This window comes from Diabrotica virgifera, chromosome 6 (genome assembly GCF_917563875.1).
Source record: "Diabrotica virgifera virgifera chromosome 6, PGI_DIABVI_V3a".
NCBI classification, from domain to species: domain Eukaryota; kingdom Metazoa; phylum Arthropoda; class Insecta; order Coleoptera; family Chrysomelidae; genus Diabrotica; species Diabrotica virgifera.
The window spans coordinates 1,856,553-1,881,176 of NC_065448.1; the positions used below are offsets into that span (position 1 = coordinate 1,856,553).

Below are 24,624 nucleotides of genomic sequence, written 5' to 3' on the forward strand. Positions count from 1 at the left end.
AAGTAATACATACCTCAACGGGAACATGACGTAAATGCAAAAAGTGCCACTAAAATGGATAATACAAATTCCGACGCATTTCCTGTCACAAAACGCTTGAGACAAGGACGTCCTTTATCACCAACTCTATTTAAAATCTATATTTAGAAAACATTAACCAACTGGAGGAGAACATGTACAGGATTGGGAATAGAACTTGGGAATAAGTACATAAAAAATGTTTCTTCGCAGACGATCAAGTGATTATGGCGAACGAAAAGGAAGATATAGATTATAATGATTCTAAAGTAAACCGAAAAATGGGTACTCACCATCAATATTAACCAAACAAAATATCTTAAAATAAAGGATTAAGTAAGAAATCCCTAACTCTCGATTAGACATATAAAAAATACGACGAATTTAAATACCTACAAAGGAAGAAATATCCAAACGGGACATTCAGCAAAAAATACAACAGAGAAAAAATGTGGTATAGACCATAAACTCATCAGTTTCGTTTCCTAAAATTAGCTTACAAACAAAAATGACTTGCAAGTCAGTTGTAGAACCAATTTTGACGTAGATCTGAATGTTGGCAAATGAAGATAAAAGAGAAGAAAAAACTGGAAGTGTTATAAATGGACTATCTAAGAAAAGTGTGTCGGATATCCAGATTTTATCAAATCCCACATTAAGAAATAAAAAGACGAACAGAAAGATTTTACAATCGCGTAAATAAAATAGAATCCAAACAACCATGAACGATGGCCAAAACAACTATATATGTTCCATGGAAAAGAAGAAGGAAAAGAAGACCAGTATTAACATGGAGAGAGGAATATTGAGAAACAGAGCCAAAAATGAGAAGGAATAACCGACTCAAGAAGGTGGAGATCGATATGCGGCAGTGGTCAAGATCCCCGTATAAATATATACAATATAAGCTATACTGCTCAGCAAATATAGGGACAAATCACCCAACGATAGAAGCATAACAATCATTTATGAAGGTAACAATCTACCAACAAGCAAGAAGAAGAAGAAGCTTGAATTAAATAAGCAATAGTTTGAATTAAGTTGAGTGTTATATCATGCAACAAAACAGCGGTCGTAAGATGCAAATTTATTGACTTTAGTATGTCGCGAGTTATCTAGTGAATATTAAATTAATTAAACCGAAAAGAAAAAAATTGAATAGTAAATAAAATTGTAACATTTTGGATAATAACTAAACATAAAAATAATATTAGTCCCACCAATAAATTTATATTGTTCCATTATGTTTTTGCCTGAAAACCAACAACAATTTTACTTAAAAAATTATTGAGATTTAAGAACATACGTATTTAATGAAATTAGACGAGTACGGTCCTGTTTAATCGTCAAACCTTCGAATACCCTTCCGCCTTCCACCGAAGTAGATTATCATCAACACATCGAGTGTCAATGCTGGTTGCCTATGAAGGGCGATGAAAGCGTGCGCATACCTAGGATCTGCGCATCACAAATCGTTAATTTAATCCGTTGGAAGTGGCAAAACCAACTAAAAACAATTTATTACTCTTTAATGATTTATTTTTAATTAACAATGCTCGATAACATTTATTATGCATTAAATTTTGATGCATTTCTGATCAGAAATTTAATTTACTTTTCAAAAATGTTTCGATATATGATCTGGTCTAAATAATAGTGATAAATAATAATAGATGTTGATATTAGCATATAAATTGTTTATTAGTTGTGAAATAACAGAAAATGATTTATCTGATTTCGATTTATTTGGAATGACAAATGTGCAATATCGCCAATATTGCTGTAGTTGCTTTCTTTGTGTTCTACTTTACATTCTTTTTAATCAGTTCCCAGCAGGGATTGTTTCACTGTTTTCTGGTCAATTCTTCTCTAGCAGAAAATATATGGCTTTGTGTTTTTCCAGGCTGTAGATGTTTAAAAATAAATTATGCTCTAAAGTTTTCTTTTAGTTTGCGATGTTTATAAAGATTAATAAAGCTTATTATTTCACGATTAATAATTATTCATAAAAAAATCCTTTTTTTATGAATTATAAGCATATTTTTACAGCATTAGTAAGAAGTTATTTACACTATTTCCTATATCCTGCACGTGAAAGGTCTTAGACAAGGCGAAAACGGCGGGTTCGTTGGGAAAAATATTCCCATGAGATTTTTTTGCATAATTACATTCGTGAGACATCTCAAAATAAGGTTCAAGAAGTCGCCCACGTTAAAAGTGGGCCCAATTTTTTTTAACAATTTTTTTTCATCAATTTGCAAAAATCAATATTTTTGGCCCGGATAGTTTTTTTGTAGGTTTTTTTGGACCATTCTGGATAAAAAAGGTCTCTTATAATTTTTCTCCAAAGTTGATCGTTTTCGAGTTATAAGCAATTTAAAATTGAAAAAAAAAAACGAAAAATGGCGATTTTCAAGGCTAACTCGGTTAAAAGTTATTATTATGAAAGTCAGAAAGTGACTAAATCAAAGTTTAATGCCCCCTACAAGATCCCGGAGAAATTTTTGTCATTATTTTATTACTAAGCTGTTATTTTTAAGTAATAATATTGAGCGCCATGCACGTGGTAGCCGGGCGTAAATGCTGAGTGCGAGAGAGATGCCACTCCGGCGCGGCAGTCCAATTGTGCATCTTACTTGCACTCACATTTACTGCCGCCTACCACGTGCATGGCGCTCAATATTATTACTTAAAAATAACAGCTTAGTAATAAAATATAGACAAAAATTTCTTCGGGATCTTGTAGGGGGGGCATTAACTTTGATTTAGTCACTTTCTGACTTTCATAATAATAACTTCCCATGAGTTATTAAGCCTTGAAAATCGCCATTTTTCGTTTTTTCCAATTTTATATTGCTTATAACTCGAAAACGATCAACTTTAGAGAAAAATTATAAGAGACCTTTTTTTATTAAGAATGGTCCAAAAAACTTGTCCGGGCCAAAAATATTGATTTTTGCAATTTGATTTAAAAAAATGTTAAAAAAAAGAATGTGTGTGTACTTTGTACGCACGTAAGAAGTTATACTTCTATTATATGATTTAAACGAAATTATTATACTTTTTATTTATATTTTGTTTAAATATTAAACTAATTTATACTTACTACTTCTCAAACATTTTTATTAGAACAGTGCCAAAAATTAAAATAATAAAAGAATAAAACACACACAAACACATTAAACAAGCCACAAATGATGTCTGAACATTAATTGTCGAAAATTTTTTTAACTAAATACGTATTTTCTGAAAATACAATTATATAATAAATATACTTACAATCATAAAATGTATTAAAAAAAACAAAAAAGAAAGTTTCTATTGGGACTCGAACCAGCGCTGATAAGAGCGGTTGGTATTGGAATTCATTCGCCTTCTCCGCTTAGCCACGGACACTATGTGTCATTATTTACGAAGATCGACTAACTAAACGGATTAAACTTGTGATATTTTGATATTTTGAAAATTGATCAAATTATTTTAATTTTGAATTGAAATGATTTAGAATTGAAAAAATACAACAAAACATAGAGAAAAAAACCATATATTAGGTGAATATTGATAGAAATTTTGATGGTAATCAAATTATATAAATAAAAGTATTACATACTATGTATTTTGGCAGATCAAATAGGTAGGTTTATACCCATGATACATTAACAATTATTACGTACCTGTTGCTTTTAAAAACTATTTAAAAGTCACTACAATATTATAAACTTTTTTGTTTCTGTCCTCACACCAATAAAACTAATATATTATACATTTGTTTACCTTTACCTTTACCTCCAAACCACAGCTGCCATATCGGATAATTTTTGACATGTCATTTGAACATCCAATCAGAACAAAGTTATAATGCGCATGCGCCGGGCTGATAGGTTTTAACATATAAAAAAATCACCCTCTATCGCCGGTAAAGAAGTATAACTTCAAAAATTGGCCCACTTTTCACGTGGGCGACTTCTTGAACCTTATTCTGGGATGTCTCACGAATGTAATTATGCAAAAAAATCTCATGGGAATATTTTTCCCAACGAACCCGCCGTTTTCAACTTGTCTATCTCGTTTTATCACAAAAAGTTATCTTGTGTGGTATCTCTTTGTGATGGTAAGTACTATTTATTTATGTTTATGATCACATTTCAAATTCTTGTCTTTCTAATATCTTTGTCCAAGTAGGTACTCCTATGGTACTTAATGCCTTGATTTCTTCAAAGGAATTTGGGACGGAAATTTGTTTAAAAATAATTTTATTTCTGCAGTTTGAGGGATGAAATCAAAGAAGAATTGAATATAATACATTTTTAATAGAATTCAATCTACATAATAACGACTAACTTCAGATGGGCGTTACCAATTTAATATATAAAATTTAAATGTGTAAACTCTGTTTTTAAACCACGAGGAGTAAACTCAAAAGATAGATTCACACCCAATAATGTCACTAGAAAAATCACCTAATACATCTTTTTTGGTTGATCATGTCGGCGGTCCGGAATACGAATGACGTAACTGCAAAATGCTAAATTTCTCAGGAGAGCCAAAAAACGATTTTTAAATATTTAAAATAGGGATTAAATGAGGAGTAATTGTCCAGGAGCATCGGTATAGCGTTTATTCTTACATTGATGGCTTTTATTTTTTATCCCTATTGGTTCGAATTTCATTATCTTAATTTAATCCCCCCATTTCAACCCTTTTTACAGTTGCGTCATTCTTCACCTTAAAATGTTTAAATATTTAAAATAATTACAGTGGAACCCCGATAAGTCGGCCTCCGATAACCCGGAAGTCCGGCTAACCCGGATCGATTTTCATCAGATAAAATAAAAATGTTTTCACTTTGACTGAGTTTTTTTACCACGAAATAAACAATAATGTATACAACTGTACGTAATTTAGATGTACTGGACATAAGTATTTCATTTTTTAGCAATTATAATTAAGTTTATCTGTAAGAGTACCGTATTTTATTAATTTTTACCATATTCTCCGGCCAACCCGGATTTTCGATAAGCCGGATCGGCCGCGGTCCCGATTAATCCGATTTATCGAGATTCCACTGTATTAAATAAAGAATAACCGTCCGGAGCATCGATATGGCGTTTATTCTTACAATGATGGCTTTAAGTTTCATCGCTATTGGTTCGAATTTCATTATCTTAATTTAATCCCCCCATTTTCAACCCTATCTACAGTTGCGTCATTCTTGATCTTAAAATTTTTCTGTACAAAAAAACTGTTTTTAAATATTTAGTATACCGTTTATTTTTACAGCGATGGCTTTTATTTTCATTCCTATTGGTCCGAAGTTCATTATCTTAATTTAGTCCCCCCATTTTTAACCCTATTTAGAGTTGCGTCATTATTTATCTGAAACAAGGTCTAAAATGGTGCTTATTTCAATAACGACGCAACTACCCTTTAGTGGCTCAGCACATAGTTACAGTTCAGCTACGTCATTCTTCTTCCGGACCGGCGATGTAGGCCTTCGACGGTAATCCATAAAGATTACAATATACTAATATGTCGCTAAAGAGTTCTAAAAACAACTATTTTTTTATATAAACCGGACTAAAAATCTAAAAATTAAACGAATAACGCAGAAAACACAAAAATCGCCGATATACCTTAACCTATGAAATGCAAATAGTGTCAAAATTTCATAAATAATAGTAATAAATAGTTTCAATAAATAGTATCAAAATTTCATCAATGTCACTAGTGTCAAAATTTCATAACAGTGGAGTAAACTTGCCTGAGGTTGGACCAATTACAAACAAGCATTAAGGCGCGGTAAATTTGAATTACTCCTCCTAGTTTAAAAACAGGGTTTAGATACTTTGTATAACGAACCATCGAGAAAAAATCATATTCGAGGTACACTGTCAAATTTGAGAGTAGATAAATTAAATCAGGGTTTAAATTTCGAACAGGGTTAAAGTTTTGGATCTTCTTAAGATGCCTGTCCGTTTCGAACGTTGGTGATCATTCTGGCTATGATGACTTTGTTGGGTGCTATACGGAATGGTTGTGTTGAGGTCTTTCTATACCACGCTCTCAGGTTAGCAAGCCAGGATATTCTTCTTCGTCCTGGGGCCATTTTTCCTTCAATTTTACCTTGAAAAATGCATTGGAGTAGCTCGTATCTGCCTTGATTCCTCATTATATGTCCCAAGTACTGCAGCTTACGGCCCTTCACGATGTTGACTAAATCTGCGGTTGTGTTCATCCTCCGTAGTACTTCTTCATTAGTGACTTTGTCTGTCCATGGTATCTTCAGGATCCTTCTGTACAACCATAGCTCAAAAGCTTGAAGTTTCGATAGAGTTTCTGCCTCTAGTTTTGGATATTGACCCAAAAATCTGTAAACCGCATACAGATTTATGAAAAAAAAAGGTACTCAGACGAAAACTAGGCCCTATAAAATGAGAACAACAGGTAGCGAATCAGATACACACAATTATGAAATGTATAATTTGTATAAATTAAATATCCCACCTTTACCTCAGTATGTCCGTCTACAGAATCTTTAATGGGCAGGCCATGTATTTAGAATGGAAAAAACATGCTTCCAAAAAAACTGTTTATTTTTTAGCGTATGGACTTTCACAGTACGATAAATACGCAAATACCGGGTGTCCATTTTCCCCCATTTTAACTACCTATAACTTCTAAACGGCTCAAAATAGAAATATGCGGTTTTCGCTGAAATATTTTTATTTTAGTAAAAGTTTTGTCTGAATGGATTGAATTTTTTATATCGCTTTCAAGTACGAAAACAAAAATGGCGAATTTTTTAAAAAAACGTTGTTGACTTTTTTTTAATGGAACACCCAGTATATTTTTTTGTAAATTAAAAGAAATGTCATTTATCTATCCAGCGATATAAAGTTTTTTAAAATCGGTTGTCAAATCACTGAGTAATTAATTTTTAAAATGAGAGGTGCAACATGGATATCACATACCTAAATAACACAACTAAGCAAATTGATATTATTATGTTATGTGATTTCCACATTGCATATCTCATTTTTAAAATTAATTGCTCAGTTATTTGACAACCGATTTTAAAAAATTTTATATCGCTGGATAGGTAAATGACCGTTTTTTTCAAATTTTTAGGTAGATGACCATTTTTATATCGCTTTTAAATAAAAAATGGCGGATTTTTGAAAAAAAAAAAACGTTCTTGACTTTTTTTATGAAAACACCCAGTATATTTTTTTGTAACTTGAAAAAATGGTCATTTACCTATCCAGAGATATAAAATTTTTTAAAATCGGTTGTCAAATGAGTGAGCAATTAATTTTTAAAATGAGGGATGCAATGTGGAAATCACATAACATAATATCAATTTGCTTAATTAATGTTATTTAGGTATGTGACATCCACGTTGCACCTCTCATTTTAAAAATTAATTACTCAGTGATTTGACAACCGATCTTGAAAAACTTTATATCGCTGGATATGTGAATGACCTTTCTTTCAATTTACAAAAAAATATACTGGGTGTTCCATTTACAAAAAGTCAACAACGTTTTTTTCAAAAATCCGCCATTTTTGTTTTCGTATTTGAAAGCGATATAAAAAATTCAATCCATTCAGACGCAACTTTTACTAAAATAAAACATTTCAAAACATAAGTTATAGGCAGTTAAAATGGGGAAAAATATAAGTGGACACCTGGTATAATACAGTGCGTCCATAAAGTAATGCAGAAATTCATTATTTCGTTAAACGGCTACTTTAACGAAAAGTCCCGAAACAGGTCAATTTTTATTTTTAAATTACAATTTTTTGGCATATATATCATACTAGTGACGTCATCCATCTGGGCGTGATGACGTAATCGATGATTTTTTTAAATGAGATTAGGGGTCATGTGATAGCTCGTTTGAAAGGGTATTCAATTCTCTATTCAATAATATAAACATTAACATAATTATTTATACTGGGTGTTCAATTTTTTTAATTAAATTAATTGAGACAAAAAGAAGAATGTATGTAATTTATTTAATTCAAAATACGTTTTACTGTTGTCAGAAAACAGGAAAGACATGCTTATTTGACAAATAAATGTGGCTTTTCGCTTAAATTCAATGTTAAAGTTGCCACCCACCTACCTCTTGGCAATTTGAACATTTCGTTTAAGCGAAAATCAATGTTTATGTTTTAAATAAAACATTTTTACGTTTACGGACAGTACATTCATCTTTTTTTGTCAATTAATTTAATAAAAAAAATTGTGAACACCCTGTATAAATAATGATGTTAATTTTTATATTAGTGGATAGAGAATTAAATACCCTTTCAAACGAGTTATTACATGACCACTATTCTCATTTAAATAAATCATCGATTGCGTCATCACGCCCAGATGGATGACGTCACTAGTATCATATATTTGCCAAAAAATCGTAATTTAAAAATAAAAATCAACATGTTTCGGGATTTTTCCTTAAAGTTGCCGGTTTACGAAATAATGAATTTATGCGTTACTTTATGGACGCACTGCATATTATTCAAACACTAAGATATAATGAATGAACCTAAATATTAATGTCCAATTTACATAGCCATTCAATTACTTCTGGGGAGCATTCCACAAAGTTTTGGAGGTTTCCACGGTAGGCACGATTTAGGCAGTCTGAAACACAATGGCTTATGGTCTATGTAGGTGATCCGCAATCGCACTGTGGACTTTCCGCACGACCTCATTTGAATAGAGAATCAGCACATTTACCATGTCCGGTACGTATGCGATTAAGCCTCGCCCAGGTGGACCGGGGCAGATTTGATACGATGAAACCCTGAGTTGGGGTGGATATCTGAATATAGTCTGCTGCTATTGTTGGCATCCATCTGGTGGACCATTGCCTCTGTATATATCATAGGAATCGCCAATTTTTCGGGCAGATCTGATTGGAGGATTTCTAGATCTTGGTCGCTGGTGCTCTTTTGAGCAAATGGCCAAAACACTGTTAAAAATGAGAATGGCCAAAAAACTGTTAAATGCAAGAATGAAGGGGAAGAGCTATTAGAAGACCGGGAAAGCGATGGGTGGATGATCTGGTTGAGCACTTTAGAAATCTCCTTGGCAGTCGATCGTAGAAGAAAATGGCAACAGACTGTAATGAATGGAGAGGTTTTTGAATGTAAGAATGTAAGAGGTAATGAATGTAATTAAATTACAACGCTTAGAATAGATAGGACACACACCAGAAGACTAAAAAACGAAATGGCCATAATAAGTAATGAAGAAGCCAAGGAAGATCGTCAACAAAATGACGAGATGGCGTGGAAAACAAAATAAAAATCATGAAAATAAAACAACAGAAAGAGAAATGTCGAAATAGGAAGGAATAGAAACACTCGAAACGAAATCAGCTCGAACACATAAAAAATTATGACCAAAATAGAGACAAAGGAGACCAATCTATAATCAGAAGCGCGACAACGTGATGTATTGGCGCACCCAGACGGGGAGGGGGGTTTGTAGATTAAAACCCCTTCCAAAGCATATAGAGATATATGTAAAGAATAGTAGAAAAATGTAACTTGTCTTTCACAAACAATACAAGAAAATTGGTGCCCAAGCCAACCCCTCCCAGAGGAAAATTCTAGGTGCGCTACTGACGTGATGATGCAGATTTAGAGTATGATTTCATATACACATTATGAGAAATTCATTTCATTTTTAGTATTAACTTTGTATAATGATCAAGTATTGCATGCGGAATATGTATACTGATTCAACTCATAAAATATAAACTTCACAGTTTATTCTAATAATAATTTTTCTCGGTAGCTCGATCTTAATTACAATATTTTAAAAACAAAGCACGAGATACAGAACTAATGGTATGCCGTTATGAACAGCTACGCATCTACGTCACTCGGGAACAGAAATGCTCAGACTGGCGAATAGAAAAGTAGACACTTCAACGCGTCACATTCTATGTCAAATGGCATATATTATTTCACGTTTTATGTCAAATGTCATATAGAACGTGGCATGTGACAAAACGTGACATTTGACATAAAACGTGACTTAATATATGACATTTAACATAAAACGGGGCACATGGGGCTTTTCATTCACAGTCATTTGTTTCGAGCTTCTGTCATTTGTCGTATAATCCGTGTATATTAATTTTATACACATATTATACAACATATGACAGAGCTCGAAACAAATGGCAATCGTTAAGCTCTTTAAGCGTTAGATTCAACGATATAAATTATTTGATAATTTAGAATTAATACAGAAAGAATACCAATAAAACATTGGAACAGCACAAAGAAACAGTTTGACGTCAGCATGTGTACGAGCATCCGTTAGTTCTGTATATCGTGGAACAAGATATCGTGGACATATCCATGCATATGATACATACGGATTCTCGCGTTCTATCATTCTATCATTCAATTAAACCTATAAAATAAACATATCATGTAAGATGTCTCCGCGAATTCACAAATTCCACCTCACAGACTTCATAATCTCCCACTGTTTGGAATGTTTCGCTCTCATGTGGTTCCTTACAGAATTAGGATGCGTAAAGGTCTTTGCACACTCCGGAACTGGACACATGTGACTGTCGGAGGGATAATGCTCGTCGATATGTCTCCTCAGTAAGTTGATGTTCATGAGAATAGCCTCGCACAACGGACATTCGTATTTAATAGTTGATCCGACTTGATAGTAGTTTGGTTCTGCGAATTGGTGCTCCCGATGCTTGATCGGGATCTGACAATCTGCTACACTGGCATCTGGAATGCCAAATAGTTCGGTGCAGTTTTTGTTGAAATTGTACAAGTTTTAAAAGTATGGCTTAAGAAGGGAATACAAAGGTAATGTGTAGTATTGTTCTAATATCCTAAACAAATGACAAGTAAAAGTTAATTTCAATTTAATTACTAGGGTCATTGGTAAAAAAGGTTCTCTATGCCGCTGAGAAAAAATACGATGTGCTGGGAGAAATATGGCAACACTGCCTTACACATCAATTCTCCCACTCTCTCACCCCACTACTTTCGCCTCGCTGCATTGCTCAGTGTCGGCGTAGCAGCCTTCGAAGATGGAGGTAACGGTTACTGTTACCGCCAATGTGAAATTCACGTTTTTTAAATGCAAAATGGATTTCACCTATTGACATTCATAGTCAGTTAATCGAAGTTTATAGATAAAAGTGTATATATGTTCAACATGTTCGCAAAGAACGGAAATTACCGGACGATGAATGTCAATAGGCGAAATCCATTTTGCATTTAAAAAACGTGAATTTCACATTGGCGGTAACAGTAACCGTTACCTCCATCTTCGAAGGCTGCTACGCCGACACTGAGCAATGCAGCGAGGCGAAAGTGGTGGGGTGAGAGAGAGGGAGAGTTGATGTGTAAGGCAGTATTGCCAGATTTCCTTTCTCGGCGGCATAGGTAACTTATTTTACGATCTTATCGTACGTCCCTTTGGTAGCATTTTTGGCCCACTGTGTATACAATTACAATTTCCCAAGGTTCTATTTAATAAACACTTAAATAATTGAATTTTAGGACTTCGAACGAGAATAAATAAAATCTAATTGTTTATTTATAGAGCGTGCCTCAGATCCAACGTCGAAGGAGTTGCGTTTAACTTAAAATGTTAGGGAGCTCGCAAACCAAAGCAATATCCGTACATCGTATAACATACATTGCGGAAAGATACGCACTGAGTGTCACATCTGGTTTTCGGTGAACGAAATTCCACCGAAAGTCACCGAAGATTCACCGAAAACCAGATGTGACACTCAGTGCGTATTTTTTCGCAATGCATGCAACATGCGATGTAGGATATTGCTTCGGTATGCGAGCTCGCTTAGCAAAAGGTAAAAGCAATATCTCGTGTTGATTCGGGGGAATTTGAGGAGAATCATTATCATTCTTGGTTTGACGCTAAGTCAGTTCAGTTCTCACCAGGATTTCCTCGTTTTCGTGTCTTTATTTTTGATGAGGATGACTGATGAAGATGATGAAACACGTCCAGCTGCCTGCTAACTGGAACAGTGCTGAAACAATGTCCCTCTTCGATGGTTTCGTATGGCAGCTTGAGTTCAAGCTTTGAAACTTCTGGAAATCTGTTTCTCGATGTATTAGTCTTTAATGGAACTATTATATACTCTACAACCAAAGTGTATGATGAAATGATGAAAGATAATTTACTATGTCATTTTGTTCTCTACTAATATCTGCATTAGATTTACATCTGATTCTTTTGGTTATCCTAAATGTTGTAATACACTTATCCGTGGTCCAGTATTGTCTCTATTAAAAATGTCTTGATGGTCCCCTACGTAGACAAGAAGCCAGTGACCCCCTAATTTCCTTATCGTATTTTCTTCTATTAGTTATCCGCTAATTTTGTATTAGGAATAGGATTGTATATTCGTCTGACTGGAGAGAGCAATTGCAACTGGCTGAATGACTAATAGGCCTGGATCTCGCGTACCAAAAAAAGTTTACTAATAGCAAGCTGAAAATTTGTTAATAGCTTAACGGTGTCTAGTCGGACAAACTTTGATGTACGGGAACACTAGAACAGGGGAAGTTTTAATTGTGGAACAGGTTACAAGTTTCGAACGTCAGACTACGAAAACGTTCCATGTATTTGGTCGGACAGAACTTCCAATTGATTTGTTACCCTTTCATTAAACTCTCTTGCAAAAATCAGACTGCTATTTATCACCAACATAATTGCTCTCATTTAACATGTTCTACGTGAAGGACTTATTAGCATACCCAACATATTTGTCGGGCAAACATTTTTTCATGTGTTATATATGAAAGTTAGCTATTGAATAAACTTACAAACAACCTGTTAGTTTTGACAATCATAAACTTGTCAAGATGACAAGTACCACAATTAAAATCACGTTTCACAATTAAAAATTCCCCTGTTCCAGTGTTCCCGTACATCAAAGTTTGTCCGACTAGACACCGTTAAGCTATTAACAAATTTTCTGCTTGCTATTAATAAACTTTTTTGGTACGTGGGATCCAGGCCTGTATGTAATTTTTAATATTTTTGTTCTCTACTAATATCTGCATTAGATTTACATCCTTTGTTTATCCTAAATGTTATAACACCTTATTCGTGGTCCAGTATTATTGTCTGTCTACTAAAAATATCCTGATGGGCCCTAGACAAGAAGCCAGTGACCCCCTAGTTTCCTTATCTTATGTTATTCTATTAATTATTAGTTAATTTTACTAGAACATGTTTAATCTCTTATTGACGATTACTGCTCAACTGTCTGTTATCATTATACAATTTTTTTTACACTGGATTTCATAAATTTCAATACTCCATAGATTTGTCATTTTTGAAGTTATACTTCTTTAGGCGCGATATGAGGATGAATTTTAATATGATTAAAACCTTCAATCTGGGCGCAGTCCCATTATAACTTTGTTCTGATTGGATGTTCAAATGACATGTCAAAAATTATTCAATATGGCGGCTGTGGCACAGCTGTGGTTTGATTATTTATGGTTGTTGCATTTTGAAATTTGTGGGAAAAGAAACAACAAACAAATGTTAGTTAATAGTTATACTGCCTTTTTAAATAGTTTTCATATATATATTTTTGGACTATTTTGGACAAGGAAAACTCATTCTAATTTGGTAAGTAGTTTTTATTATAATCATATTGTAATTATACATTTGGATTAGGTTGGAATACATTTATTTTCTCAAGAATGGGGATTTTAGAGAGAAATCCGAAATTGGGTCCGATTTTTATTTTTAAATCATGATTTTTTGGCGTAGATTTATTTATCTAGTAGGTATGTAATGCTTTGATCTACATACTTAATTTGATTACCAACAAAAGTTCTACCAATCTTCATCTAATATATTGTTTTCTTACTGTTTTGTTATATTTTAATATTTTCTTCCACAAAAATCAAACTACATAATTTGAACAAACTACATAATTCAGAACAACTGTCAAACAGTAAACCGTTCACTTACCCTATTTTTCCACATGACAAATAATGTGTAATTGGATGAGTGAGTCTAGGCTTCGATTACGAATCAAAGCGCCCCCAAATTCGCGGGTTCGAATCCCGATGCAAGTTTTTATTTTTTTATGCATTTTATGATTGTAAGTATATTTGTTATATAATTTTTTTTTTTCAGAAAATGCGTATTTAAAACTTTTGCCAACAATTATTATCGTTCAGAAATCATTTTTTCTTTGTGGCATTTTTCAAGGTGTTTGTGTGCGTTTTATTCTTTTATTTTTTTAAATTTTTGGTATTGTCTTAATAAAAATTTTTGGAAAGTAGTAAGTATTAAAATTAGTTTAATATTTAAATAAATATAAATAAACTGTTTAAAGTACATTATATCAATTTCGTTAAAATCACATAATATGTAATAGAAGTATAACTTCTTACGTGCGTACAAAGTACACACACATTCTTTTTTATTATTAAGTTTGTTTTCACCTTTTGCTATATATCTATTACCATAGAAATTAAAATAAGTATTCGAGTATATTATAATCTAACATCTCGAGGCAATAACTATAATTACATATTGATTATTGTACTCGAGGAAGTAAGAGAGATAGGAAGTAGCATCCCCCGAAGATCCGTCCTCCCTCTCCGCGCGCCGCTGCAATTCGAATAATTCCCATTTCACTCCATTCGGAAAATGTCTGTAGTGCGTAAACAATCTTAACGAGCAGCTTCTGCAATTGATCGACGAATTGCTAGGGACAAGAGTTTCTCTCGTCCCCCTCACCCTCTTAGCCTCGGGGGGTCGAGAGAACGCAAGCAAGGGATGATAGGAAGGAAGTAGGCCTCGGAATAGAAGATAGGAAGGTTCAAACATCGAGATTGCTCTGTATAAATCCCCCCTCGGCACTCCGTCCCCCCCGTGACATTGGTCTATTGATTTATACCTCTTGTCCGCCTTGGCGAGTTTCTGCTTTTGTCCAGAAAGTGGAAGGAACTGGACCGGAGGGCGGTGAGGTGGTGGGGCGGGGGGATTAGGACAGGTGGTTAACGCGAGAAAACGGCCATTTGTGTAATCGTATATAGCGTCGTTTGGTCATTTTACCGCAAATCACTCAATTACGACTTACTGGCACATAACGAAAACATCGTTTTTATGACAGATACGCCAAGAGTGGAAATATATTAATAAAACCACTTCGAAATAATAGACAAAATGTTTAGATTGAAAAGATACGTAAATTTTAATTATTTGAAGAAAAAAAGATGATTATTTATTTATTTTTTACTTTTTATTTTATTTATCTCTTTAGTTATTTGTAAATTTAAATCCTGCAGTAGTTTCTCATTCCTCTGGGTCTCTTTATTACTGGCATATAGTTTGTTATCCTCCTAACTAATTAGTGCGTCTCTCCTTCTCTTCTTTTTATGTGTACGGACCATCTCAGTCTTTTTTCTTTAATACATTTTACTATATTTATCTTTCACTTCGGTTATATTTATTTCATGGTTCATCAATCTCTCCTTCAGTCTTTATTAGACCGTGTATTCTTCTCACCCATATATCTTTGAAAGAGTACAAAGTTTTACATATCTGGAAGCAACAATCACGACAGACAGAAGAGATTAAAGGGAGAATTCAGCAAGCAAACAGATGTATGTATAGCCTGCACTACACTATTAAATCCTCATTAGAGCCTAACACGAACATTAAAAATCAGAATATATAAAACAGTGACTAGACCGATGGTCATGTATGGGTGTGGACGTGGACGGCGACCAAAACAATTGAAAGAAAATTTAATGTTTTGAGAGAAAAATCCTCAGAAGGATCTTTGGACTTCATCACGACCCTAACGCTTGTTTCACATTATACGATTTTTGAACGTGCGAGGGATTTATCGTTCCGTAGTTTTGTCGCACTTGTCCTTTTCACACAATAAGAATTGAGTCGCACGAAGATATTTTGCTGTGCTGTTTTTTCTATTTTTATATTTTTCCATAAAGTAACGCATAAATTCGTTATTTCCTAAACCGGCAACTTTAAGGAAATATCTCGAAACAGGTCGATTTTTATTTTTAAATTATGATTTTTTGGCATATATATCATACTAGTGACGTCATCCATCTGGGCGTGATGACGTAATCGATGATTTTTTAAATGGGAACAGGGGTGATGTGATAGCTCATTTGAAAGGGTATTCAATTATCTATCCAATAATATAAATATTAACATAATTATTTATACAGGGTGTTCAAAAAACATTTTTTAAATTAAAATAAGTGAGACAAAAAGAAGAATATATGTATGTAATTTATTTTAATTCAAAATACATTTTACTACTGTCAGTAAAGAGAAAAAAAGTTTTATTTGACAAATAAACATTGATTTTCGTTTAAACGAAATGTTCAAACTGCCAAGAGACAGGTGGGTGGCAGCTTTAACATTGAATTTAAGCGAAACACAATATTTATTTGTCAAATAACCATTTTTGTTGCTGTTTTCTGACAACAGTAAAACGTATTTTGAACTAAATAAATTACATACTTTCTTCTTTTTGTCTCAATTATTTTAATTAAAAAATGTTTTTTTGAACACCTTGTATAAATAAATATGTTAATTTTTATATTAGTGAACAGAGAATTAAATACCCTTTCAAATGAACTATCACACGACCCCTATTCTAATTTTAAAAAAACATCGATTACGTCATCATGCCCAGATGGATGACGTGACTAGTATGATATATATGCCAAAAAATCGGAATTTAAAAATAAAAATCGACCTGTTTCGGGATTTTTCCTTAATATCGCCGGTTTACGAAATAATGAATTTATGCGTTACTTTATGGATGCACTGTATATTATTTTTATTGGCTGACGTAGGTACATGATACGATGTCGGGTATGTATCATTACGATGTATTATTCATGTCCTAATGTACTGTAATGCGTATTTAATTCATTTGCAATTTCTATTTTGTCAGTTATTATTTCTTATGTTTTTAATTAAAAGCCTTAATTTGTTTTTATAATCGTTGCTCTACTAAGTTATTTGTGGGGTCATGGATTAGCTCATCTAATTAGCTCATACAATCTATGTAATAAACTATTCTAAATGGAAATAAGCCACAATTGAAGTAAAAAATGATTTTATGTCGACATCCGATTTACGCATTGCAACGTTAATAAAATTATTATTTTTTAGTTAAATTGTGGCTTATGTCCCATTTAGACTAGTTTATTATAAAAATTCCACAAGGAAACAGCTTCAGAACAACATTACAATCTATGTTTTCCATGTACAGAATGTAATAGACCCTCTGTCATCCATTCATTTTTAAATGTTGTTCCCCTCGTTTTAAATGTTGTTTTTAGATAATTTCACACAAGACGTGACCGCCGCCCTACTCCAGTTTTAAACGAGTTGTTTAACCTATAAAACTAAATATAATTTCGTAGAATAAAAGGTATATTTTATATGGAGCGAAATCAAATTATAGCGTTGTGCTTACTTTATCGTCGAAGAAAGAGAAATAAGAGGAACCGAATTGATAGGATCCATCCTATTAACACAAAAAGATATGATTTATACTTATATTTTTATATTCACAACCTCTATACTCAAGGTTAATTGCAACTATGTAAAATAATAGTACATTGTTTACCGGGTAGGAAAATCTTAACATTCCTGGACGACTGTGAAGATTGCTAAGTCGAGGCGCAAGCCGAGACTTAGCAACACAGAGTCCAGGAATGTGGCTTTTCCTACGAGGTAAACATACTATTTTTCCGCAAATCGTTTAAAATTCGACAGATATTGATTGATTTAAAAAAAAACGCGATAATTTTATTCCCAAATAAATGGTGCTTTGAAATTCCTAATAAAATTACTTGGGTTACTATGGAAACGTATTGAGGTTGAATTGTCAAACTTGACGCTTATAAATTTAATTGCTGGTGTTCTCGAAAGTAAAATGATAAGTGATGATGAAATTTCCATTCCTGGGACTCCTCCAGAGCTGGTTGAGGCAGTGAATACTGCTTCATTAGAATTATTGCCAAAGAAATCAAGAGAAAAGTACGAAAATGCATACAGACGTTTTATGGATTATTAATAATTTTCTATCATTTATGTAGAACACTAACAACTGTACGGAAATATCATTTCCTTACAGTAAGGAAGTCCTGACTTTTTCTTCAAGAAATTTTGACAGGAATGTCAAAATTTCCTGGCGATTTGCGGAAAAGTTTATTATAGTATACTTAGCAGTTTTAATTACTGTTGTTATCAGTAACATATAATTAATTTTGCTGTACTTATAAAATGTGTTTTTTTCTTTATCACCTAATTCGTCAAATTAATTAATTCAAATTAATTCGTGCACTATTAAGTGCACGGCATACACCATTCCAAGCATTTCTCGTCAAGTTTCTATCTTTATATATTTCTATTGTTTTGTCCCAATGAACAGGTCCCGCTTCAATTAATGTTATTACTATTTCACTATCAATCTGAGACATCATAATATAAAATATATGCACCTACCTTAAACAACCACAAAGTGTAAATGAAAATAATGTACCAAACAACCAAAGAAACTACCTTCATGCGACTGAACGACAGTATCATATTATGAAAGGATGCATTAAGTTCCCTATGCTACTAGGTGCGTAAAGACGGCATGGCTGTCGTCTGTTGTTGTAAATGAGGGACGACATAAACACGACAACTTCACCAAATCTTTCAACACCGTCTAGTGAGAAAGGCTCCATAAATATGATTACATGCGCCACCATTGGAATGTCGTCGTGCGTTCTAAAACTCGCACGACAAAATTCTTATAATGTGAAACAAGCGTCATAGTAACCAACATCGAATTAGAACAAATGCCGAGGTATAGGGTATGCAGATGTATAGGGCGAGCGACGCCGATGTAGTCCAAGAAATTAAATGCCAACGTCTAGGATGGACTGGCGATGTCCATAGACTCCCTAATAGAAGCCCCCACAAGTAGATGGCATTTAGGATGCACACAACTGCGATGGAGAGACAATATGGTCAGATTTAAGAACAATGGGGCTACCCACTGACCCAAGTATCATGGACGACCGTTAGAGATGGAAGCGAGTTATGCCAGTCAGCTAATACCCATCCCAGGTTGTAGTGTTACGAGAAGAAGAAGTATTTTCTCATAATTTTTCTTTCAATTATTCTTAGGTTTTCCTCATCTTTTTTCTTAAGACACAATTAATTCCGCTCCATATGCTAACACCGGTCTATGTAAGTGTTGCTCTATATATTGTCTTTGTTTTTCTGCTCAGGTTTTTTGTCTGTAAAGTAGTCGGTGATATTTCCAATACATCTCCTTCCCCACTTTCATTTTTGCCGTCCACTAACACCCCCAAATATTTAAAGTAATTGACCCTTTGGAAATATCTTTCACCGATTTTTATTTCTGTTATTCTATTTACATCGTCTCCTGCACTTATTAAGGACTTTTGTTTTATTCTGATTGATTATTAGTCCTCTGTTACTTGCTTCTCTTATCAACGTTAGAAGTGTTTCTTCTAGCTCTTGCTTGTCATGCTGTACCAATGCTAGATCGTCCGCGTATCCTATGATTTGTGTTGAACTTTGAATAACTGTTTCTTTCAGCTCTGTATCTCTGATTACTCCTTCCAGTATGATATCGAATAGCGCCGTGGACAGACTATTTCTTGGTCTTACGCCACGTTCTATATTGGGGATGTTTGTATCTACTTCGGTGTGTTTTGACGTTGACTCTTCGTCATTGACCATTAGCCGTTTTAACAGCTCCTCTCCTCTATTTATGATCAGTCCTCTGCCATTCATATGTTTATTGGCTGGTTTTTATAGGTCCTTAAAATGTTTTCCCAATATTTTTATTCATTTTTGTAATACATATATAAATTATCTCCAAACGCCTATTCAAGGTTTTGTTATTACTAATAATCATTTAAATACAATTAAAATTCTATAAACAATTAATACATCTCTGATACCAATTTCAATGTTCATAAACATATAATTATCATTTGTAATAATTAGGTAAGTACGTGAATTTTCTTCTTCCTCCTTAAGTGCTATTGACCATAGTTTGCTTATTATCGATGTTAGATATACTTGGTTTGGGACTTTCCAGTTTTTAGTAAAGTATTTGTAAATTTCCTTACTACCTGATTCTTTTTATACTTTTTTCTTGTACATAAGCGGTTTTTCTGTACCGGTCGTACTACAGCCAATTGTCTTATTGTACATTTTTCTACAATTACATAATATTGTACAAGCTGTGCAATATTACTAAGAGTAACTTTTTAAAAAAGAAAGAAATACCTAAGAATATAAAAACGGAAATAGTAAAAAAGATTGCGAAACCCACTTTAACCTATGCCTGTGAATCTTGGGCATTAACAAAAAGGCAAAAGAATAGATTAATAAGCACAGAAATGAGATTTTTGAGAAGAATAGAGGGGAAAACAAGGAAAGATAAAATTAGAAATCAAACCTTTAGAGAAAATCTGAAAATACATCCAGTTACAACAACAATCGAACAAGGACAACTTAGATGGCTCGGACATGTACTGAGAAGAGGAGAAGAGAAAATAGTAAGACAAATATATGAAGCGAGAGATATGGGAAGAAAGAAGAGAGGAAGACCAAGAAAGACGTGGACAGAAGAAGTGAGGGAAGCGGTAGATAAAAGAGGAATAAAATGGGAGGAAACAAAAACATTGACCATGGATAGAAGGAAATGGAAGGAAATGTGAAAGAAAACGACGGATAACCTAACTCCGTAATAACTCACACCGAAAGGTAGACGAGTTCTGGATTAAGTAAGTAAGTAAGTACATTTTTCATTAACTGCTATAAATCTTTGGGAATTTATCAAATCTACTATAATATAATATAACCCCTCCGGTAACATTCGATGGATCCTTTATTTAGTTCTGGCATACCGAACCTTCTCATAGCAACAGTAATTTCTGCGAAACTTTCCTTACGTGTTTACGACCTAGATCGTTTCTCTACTCGTTCCGTAGACATCTTTATTTGTGGCCTCAGAAAGTCTACATTCTTAGGTACTCTCTTAGATCATCTATGTATACCTTTGTTTCTGTGTCCATTTTATTACCAGAAGTTGGAACGAAAACGTAACTATGTTAGTACAGCTAGACGAAAATACAAATTCCATATCCTTTAAGCGAGGAGTTAGACAAGGAGGCGTAATATCGCCAATGCTTCCTCACCACCACCTCATATTCGCTGACGACATCGTGATTATAACGAGCACATTCGAGGAACTAGAAATTATGATGGAGGAAATCACAAACAGCTCCCAATACGCCAGCCTAAAAATTAATGTGATAAAAACAAAAACGATGGCAAACACAGACGGACCCAAACGTATAATTGTAAATGGCAATGAGATAGAACAAGTACATGAATATATGTACCTAGGCAAAATTCTGAAACTTGACAAAGAGGACCAAAGTGCGGAAATAACTAAAAGAACAAGACTAGCACGGGCAGGATTTGGAAAAACTCAGTTGGATACTGAAAAAACCGCAAAGAAGGAGCAAAGTGTTCAACCAGTGTCAAATCTGGACCCTAACCAAGGCAAATATGATTAAACTAGAGAAAACAGAAATGGCAATGGAAAGAGCAATATTAGATATACGACTGTCAGATAAAAAGACTCGTAGCGATCAACAGGTAGCGAAAACGCGTTCCAAGATTGCGGCTATAATTTTGAATATTTTTTCGAGATATTTGGCACACTTATTCGTAATATAATAAAGAATGGCGGTACAGAGCCCAATTTGAAAAATATATTATTATGTGGAAATTACTCTGTAATTAAATACAATATTAAAAAAACGAGCCTGTTCCGCCATTAAGAAGAACAGTACACTTACACTTAATAGTAATAGTAATACACTTTCTTCAAATAAACTTTTTTATCCGATGCCTAGATTTTGTGTCATTTTGGAACTACTAAAATTTTTTATTTCATTAGTAGTTCCAAAATGACACAAAATCTAGGCATCGGATAAAAAACTTTATTTGAAGAAATTGTATTTTTTGTTCTTCTTAATGGCGGTACAGGCTCGTTTTTTTAATATTATATTTAATTACAGAGTAATTTCCACATATTAATATATTTTTCAAATTGGGCTCTGTGCCGCCATTCTTTATTATATTACGAATACGTGTGCCAAATATCTCAAAAAAATATTCAAAATTACAGCCGCAATCTTGGAACGCGTTTTGGCTACCTGTTGATCGCTACTGTATCACCTTAACGATTGGGTAAGATCAAAAACAAAAGTCTTCTTCTTCTTCTATTTGTAATAGGACTATGTCCTGTTTCTTCTGTTACAGTCTCTGCTGCGATCCGGAGTTCCAGCTTTCGTACCTTCTTTTTTTGGGTCTTCCTATGGGTCGCTTGGTGTTGGGCTTCTGTGTTTTCGCCCAATGCGCCATACGTTCAGTGTCCATCCGATCTACGTGGTCTCTTCACATGCGTCGTCGTGCTCTTGTCCATCTCACTAGGTCTTGAACGCCTAGCTCTCTCAATGTGTCTTCGTTTCGTATTCTATCACTGATTGTGATACCTCTTATGGATCTTAGGGTTTTCATCTCTGTTGTGCTCATTATTTGTTTGGTCTTTGTTGTCTCGGCCCTTGTCTCAGCTGCCTATGTCAGTACGGGTCTAACACATGTCTTATAAATGCGGACTTTGCTTTCGGTGCTCATATATTTATTTCGCCAGATTATATCCCTCAGGAAACCAGATATTCTCGCTGCTTTCGTTACCTGCTGTTTTGTTTCTTGCCACAGATGCCTGTCGCTAGATATTTCCACACCCAAGTATCTACAATCCATTCCTTGTTCGATTATATGGTCATCCACTACTAATTTACATCTAATTGGGTTCTTGGATATTACCATCGATTGGGTTTTCTCTGTGAATAGTGTCTGGTTATACTTTTCGGCGGTTATTTTGAATTTTTGTAGTAGACGTTGTAATTCATCTTCGCTTTCGGCTATTAAGCAAAGTATTCTCGTAGCAAAGTATCTGCTTAGCAAAGTATTCTCATGGTTCGATTACCCATTTTGTATCCCTGATTCATTTTTTAACACTACCTATAACTTCATCCATTATTCAATTAAATAGGCATGGACTGAGGCTGTCCCCTTGTCTAATGTCGACATTGATTTTGATTTCTTCCGTGATCCCGTGTGTGGTTTTAATTCGTGTTTTGTTGAATTTATTGAGCTCTTTGATTATGTTTCTGTTTAGTTTCTATACTTCTGACCTATATTTTTCTTTGCAACCGTAGTGAGCACGTCCTTTAATCGTACTCTGTCGAATGCCTGTTTCAGATCTACATAGCATGTGAACATGGGCTTGTCGAATTCTATTGATTTCTCAACTAATTGTCGCATGATGAAAATAGCATCTATTGTAGATCTGTTTGGGCGAAAACCCTGTTGTTCTTCCGATAGACCGGCTTTCTTGTATATTTCTTGGGATAGAAACAAAAGTCGAGGATGTCAAAACCAAAAATTACCGAAATCAAATGCAGCTTCGCAGGCTATACAAAAAAACCAAGTTTGAAACCACAATACACCATTTCAGTCCTCACAAAGGTAGATGACCAAGAGAAAGACCACAGATGAGATAGGTAGAAGACATAAAAAGAATAGCCGGAACAAATTGGAAATTATGTTGCTCAGGATAGAGACCGATAAAAGGAGTAGGGAGAGGCCTATGTCCAAACGTGGACGATAGAAGATTAAGAAGAAGAAGAAAAAGAAGACAATGGAGGAGGACACAAAGAGGTGCGATTGGAACAACATAGCCAGACAGGTAAAGATCCATGCAGGATTATAATGCCAAAAGAAAAGAGAGAAGAATTTTCCTGCTATGGACGTGGATAATAATTTCAGTGATTTTTTAGATAAGCTTCTGTATCTTCAATAATGCATTTCCTTTAATTGCAATTAAGCCAAAACATCGCAAACCCTGGACTACTAAAGGTATCCGAATATCTTCCAAGAATATGCGTTCTCTTCTCTATATCAAGAAATTTACTACCAACGTCTCTATCACTGAATATATCATCAAGTACAGGGCAACCTATCTTAAATTTATAAAATCAGCTAAAAAAGTCTACTACCAAAACCGTCTGGGAAGCTTTAAAAGTTTAAAAGTGAAACTTTAAAAGTGTTGCAAAAGAAACTTGGTCCATAATAAACGATCTTCGAAATAAAAACCACACTGCTCAAACAGTTTCCCTTCCAGACCCTGAAAATCTAAATGAATACTTTGTTAATGTGAGTAAAAATATTATATCGACTATTTTGCCACAACAAGATCCCATTTCTTATCTCCCTAATTCAAGACAGGTCTCGAATTCATTCTTTATAAAACCAGTCAATAAATCTGAACTGATCCAAACAATCAATAGTATCAAAAGCAAATCTTCCTGTAGTGATGGTCTATCAATAAAAATTTTTTTTAATCGTCCAGAAAATGTGTTAGAAGTCCTCATCTCACTAATTAA

The 24,624-nt window shown here is 33.9% G+C and overlaps 1 protein-coding gene across 3 annotated transcripts in view; it reads right to left on the bottom strand.

The window, feature by feature from the left end:
• LOC114335764 (protein abrupt) overlaps nt 1-24,624 on the bottom strand; it is a 200,097-nt gene that overhangs the window by 22,961 nt on the left and 152,512 nt on the right. Inside the window, exon 7 of one of the 3 annotated variants that reach the window (XM_028286058.2) lies at nt 8,477-10,797. The exons of the other annotated variants lie outside the window; for them this stretch is intronic. Coding sequence (XP_028141859.1) covers nt 10,499-10,797 — 299 coding nt within the window. The 3' untranslated portion in view covers nt 8,477-10,498. Of the gene's footprint in view, nt 1-8,476; nt 10,798-24,624 lie in introns of those variants that run through there. 3 annotated transcript variants of the gene reach the window in all.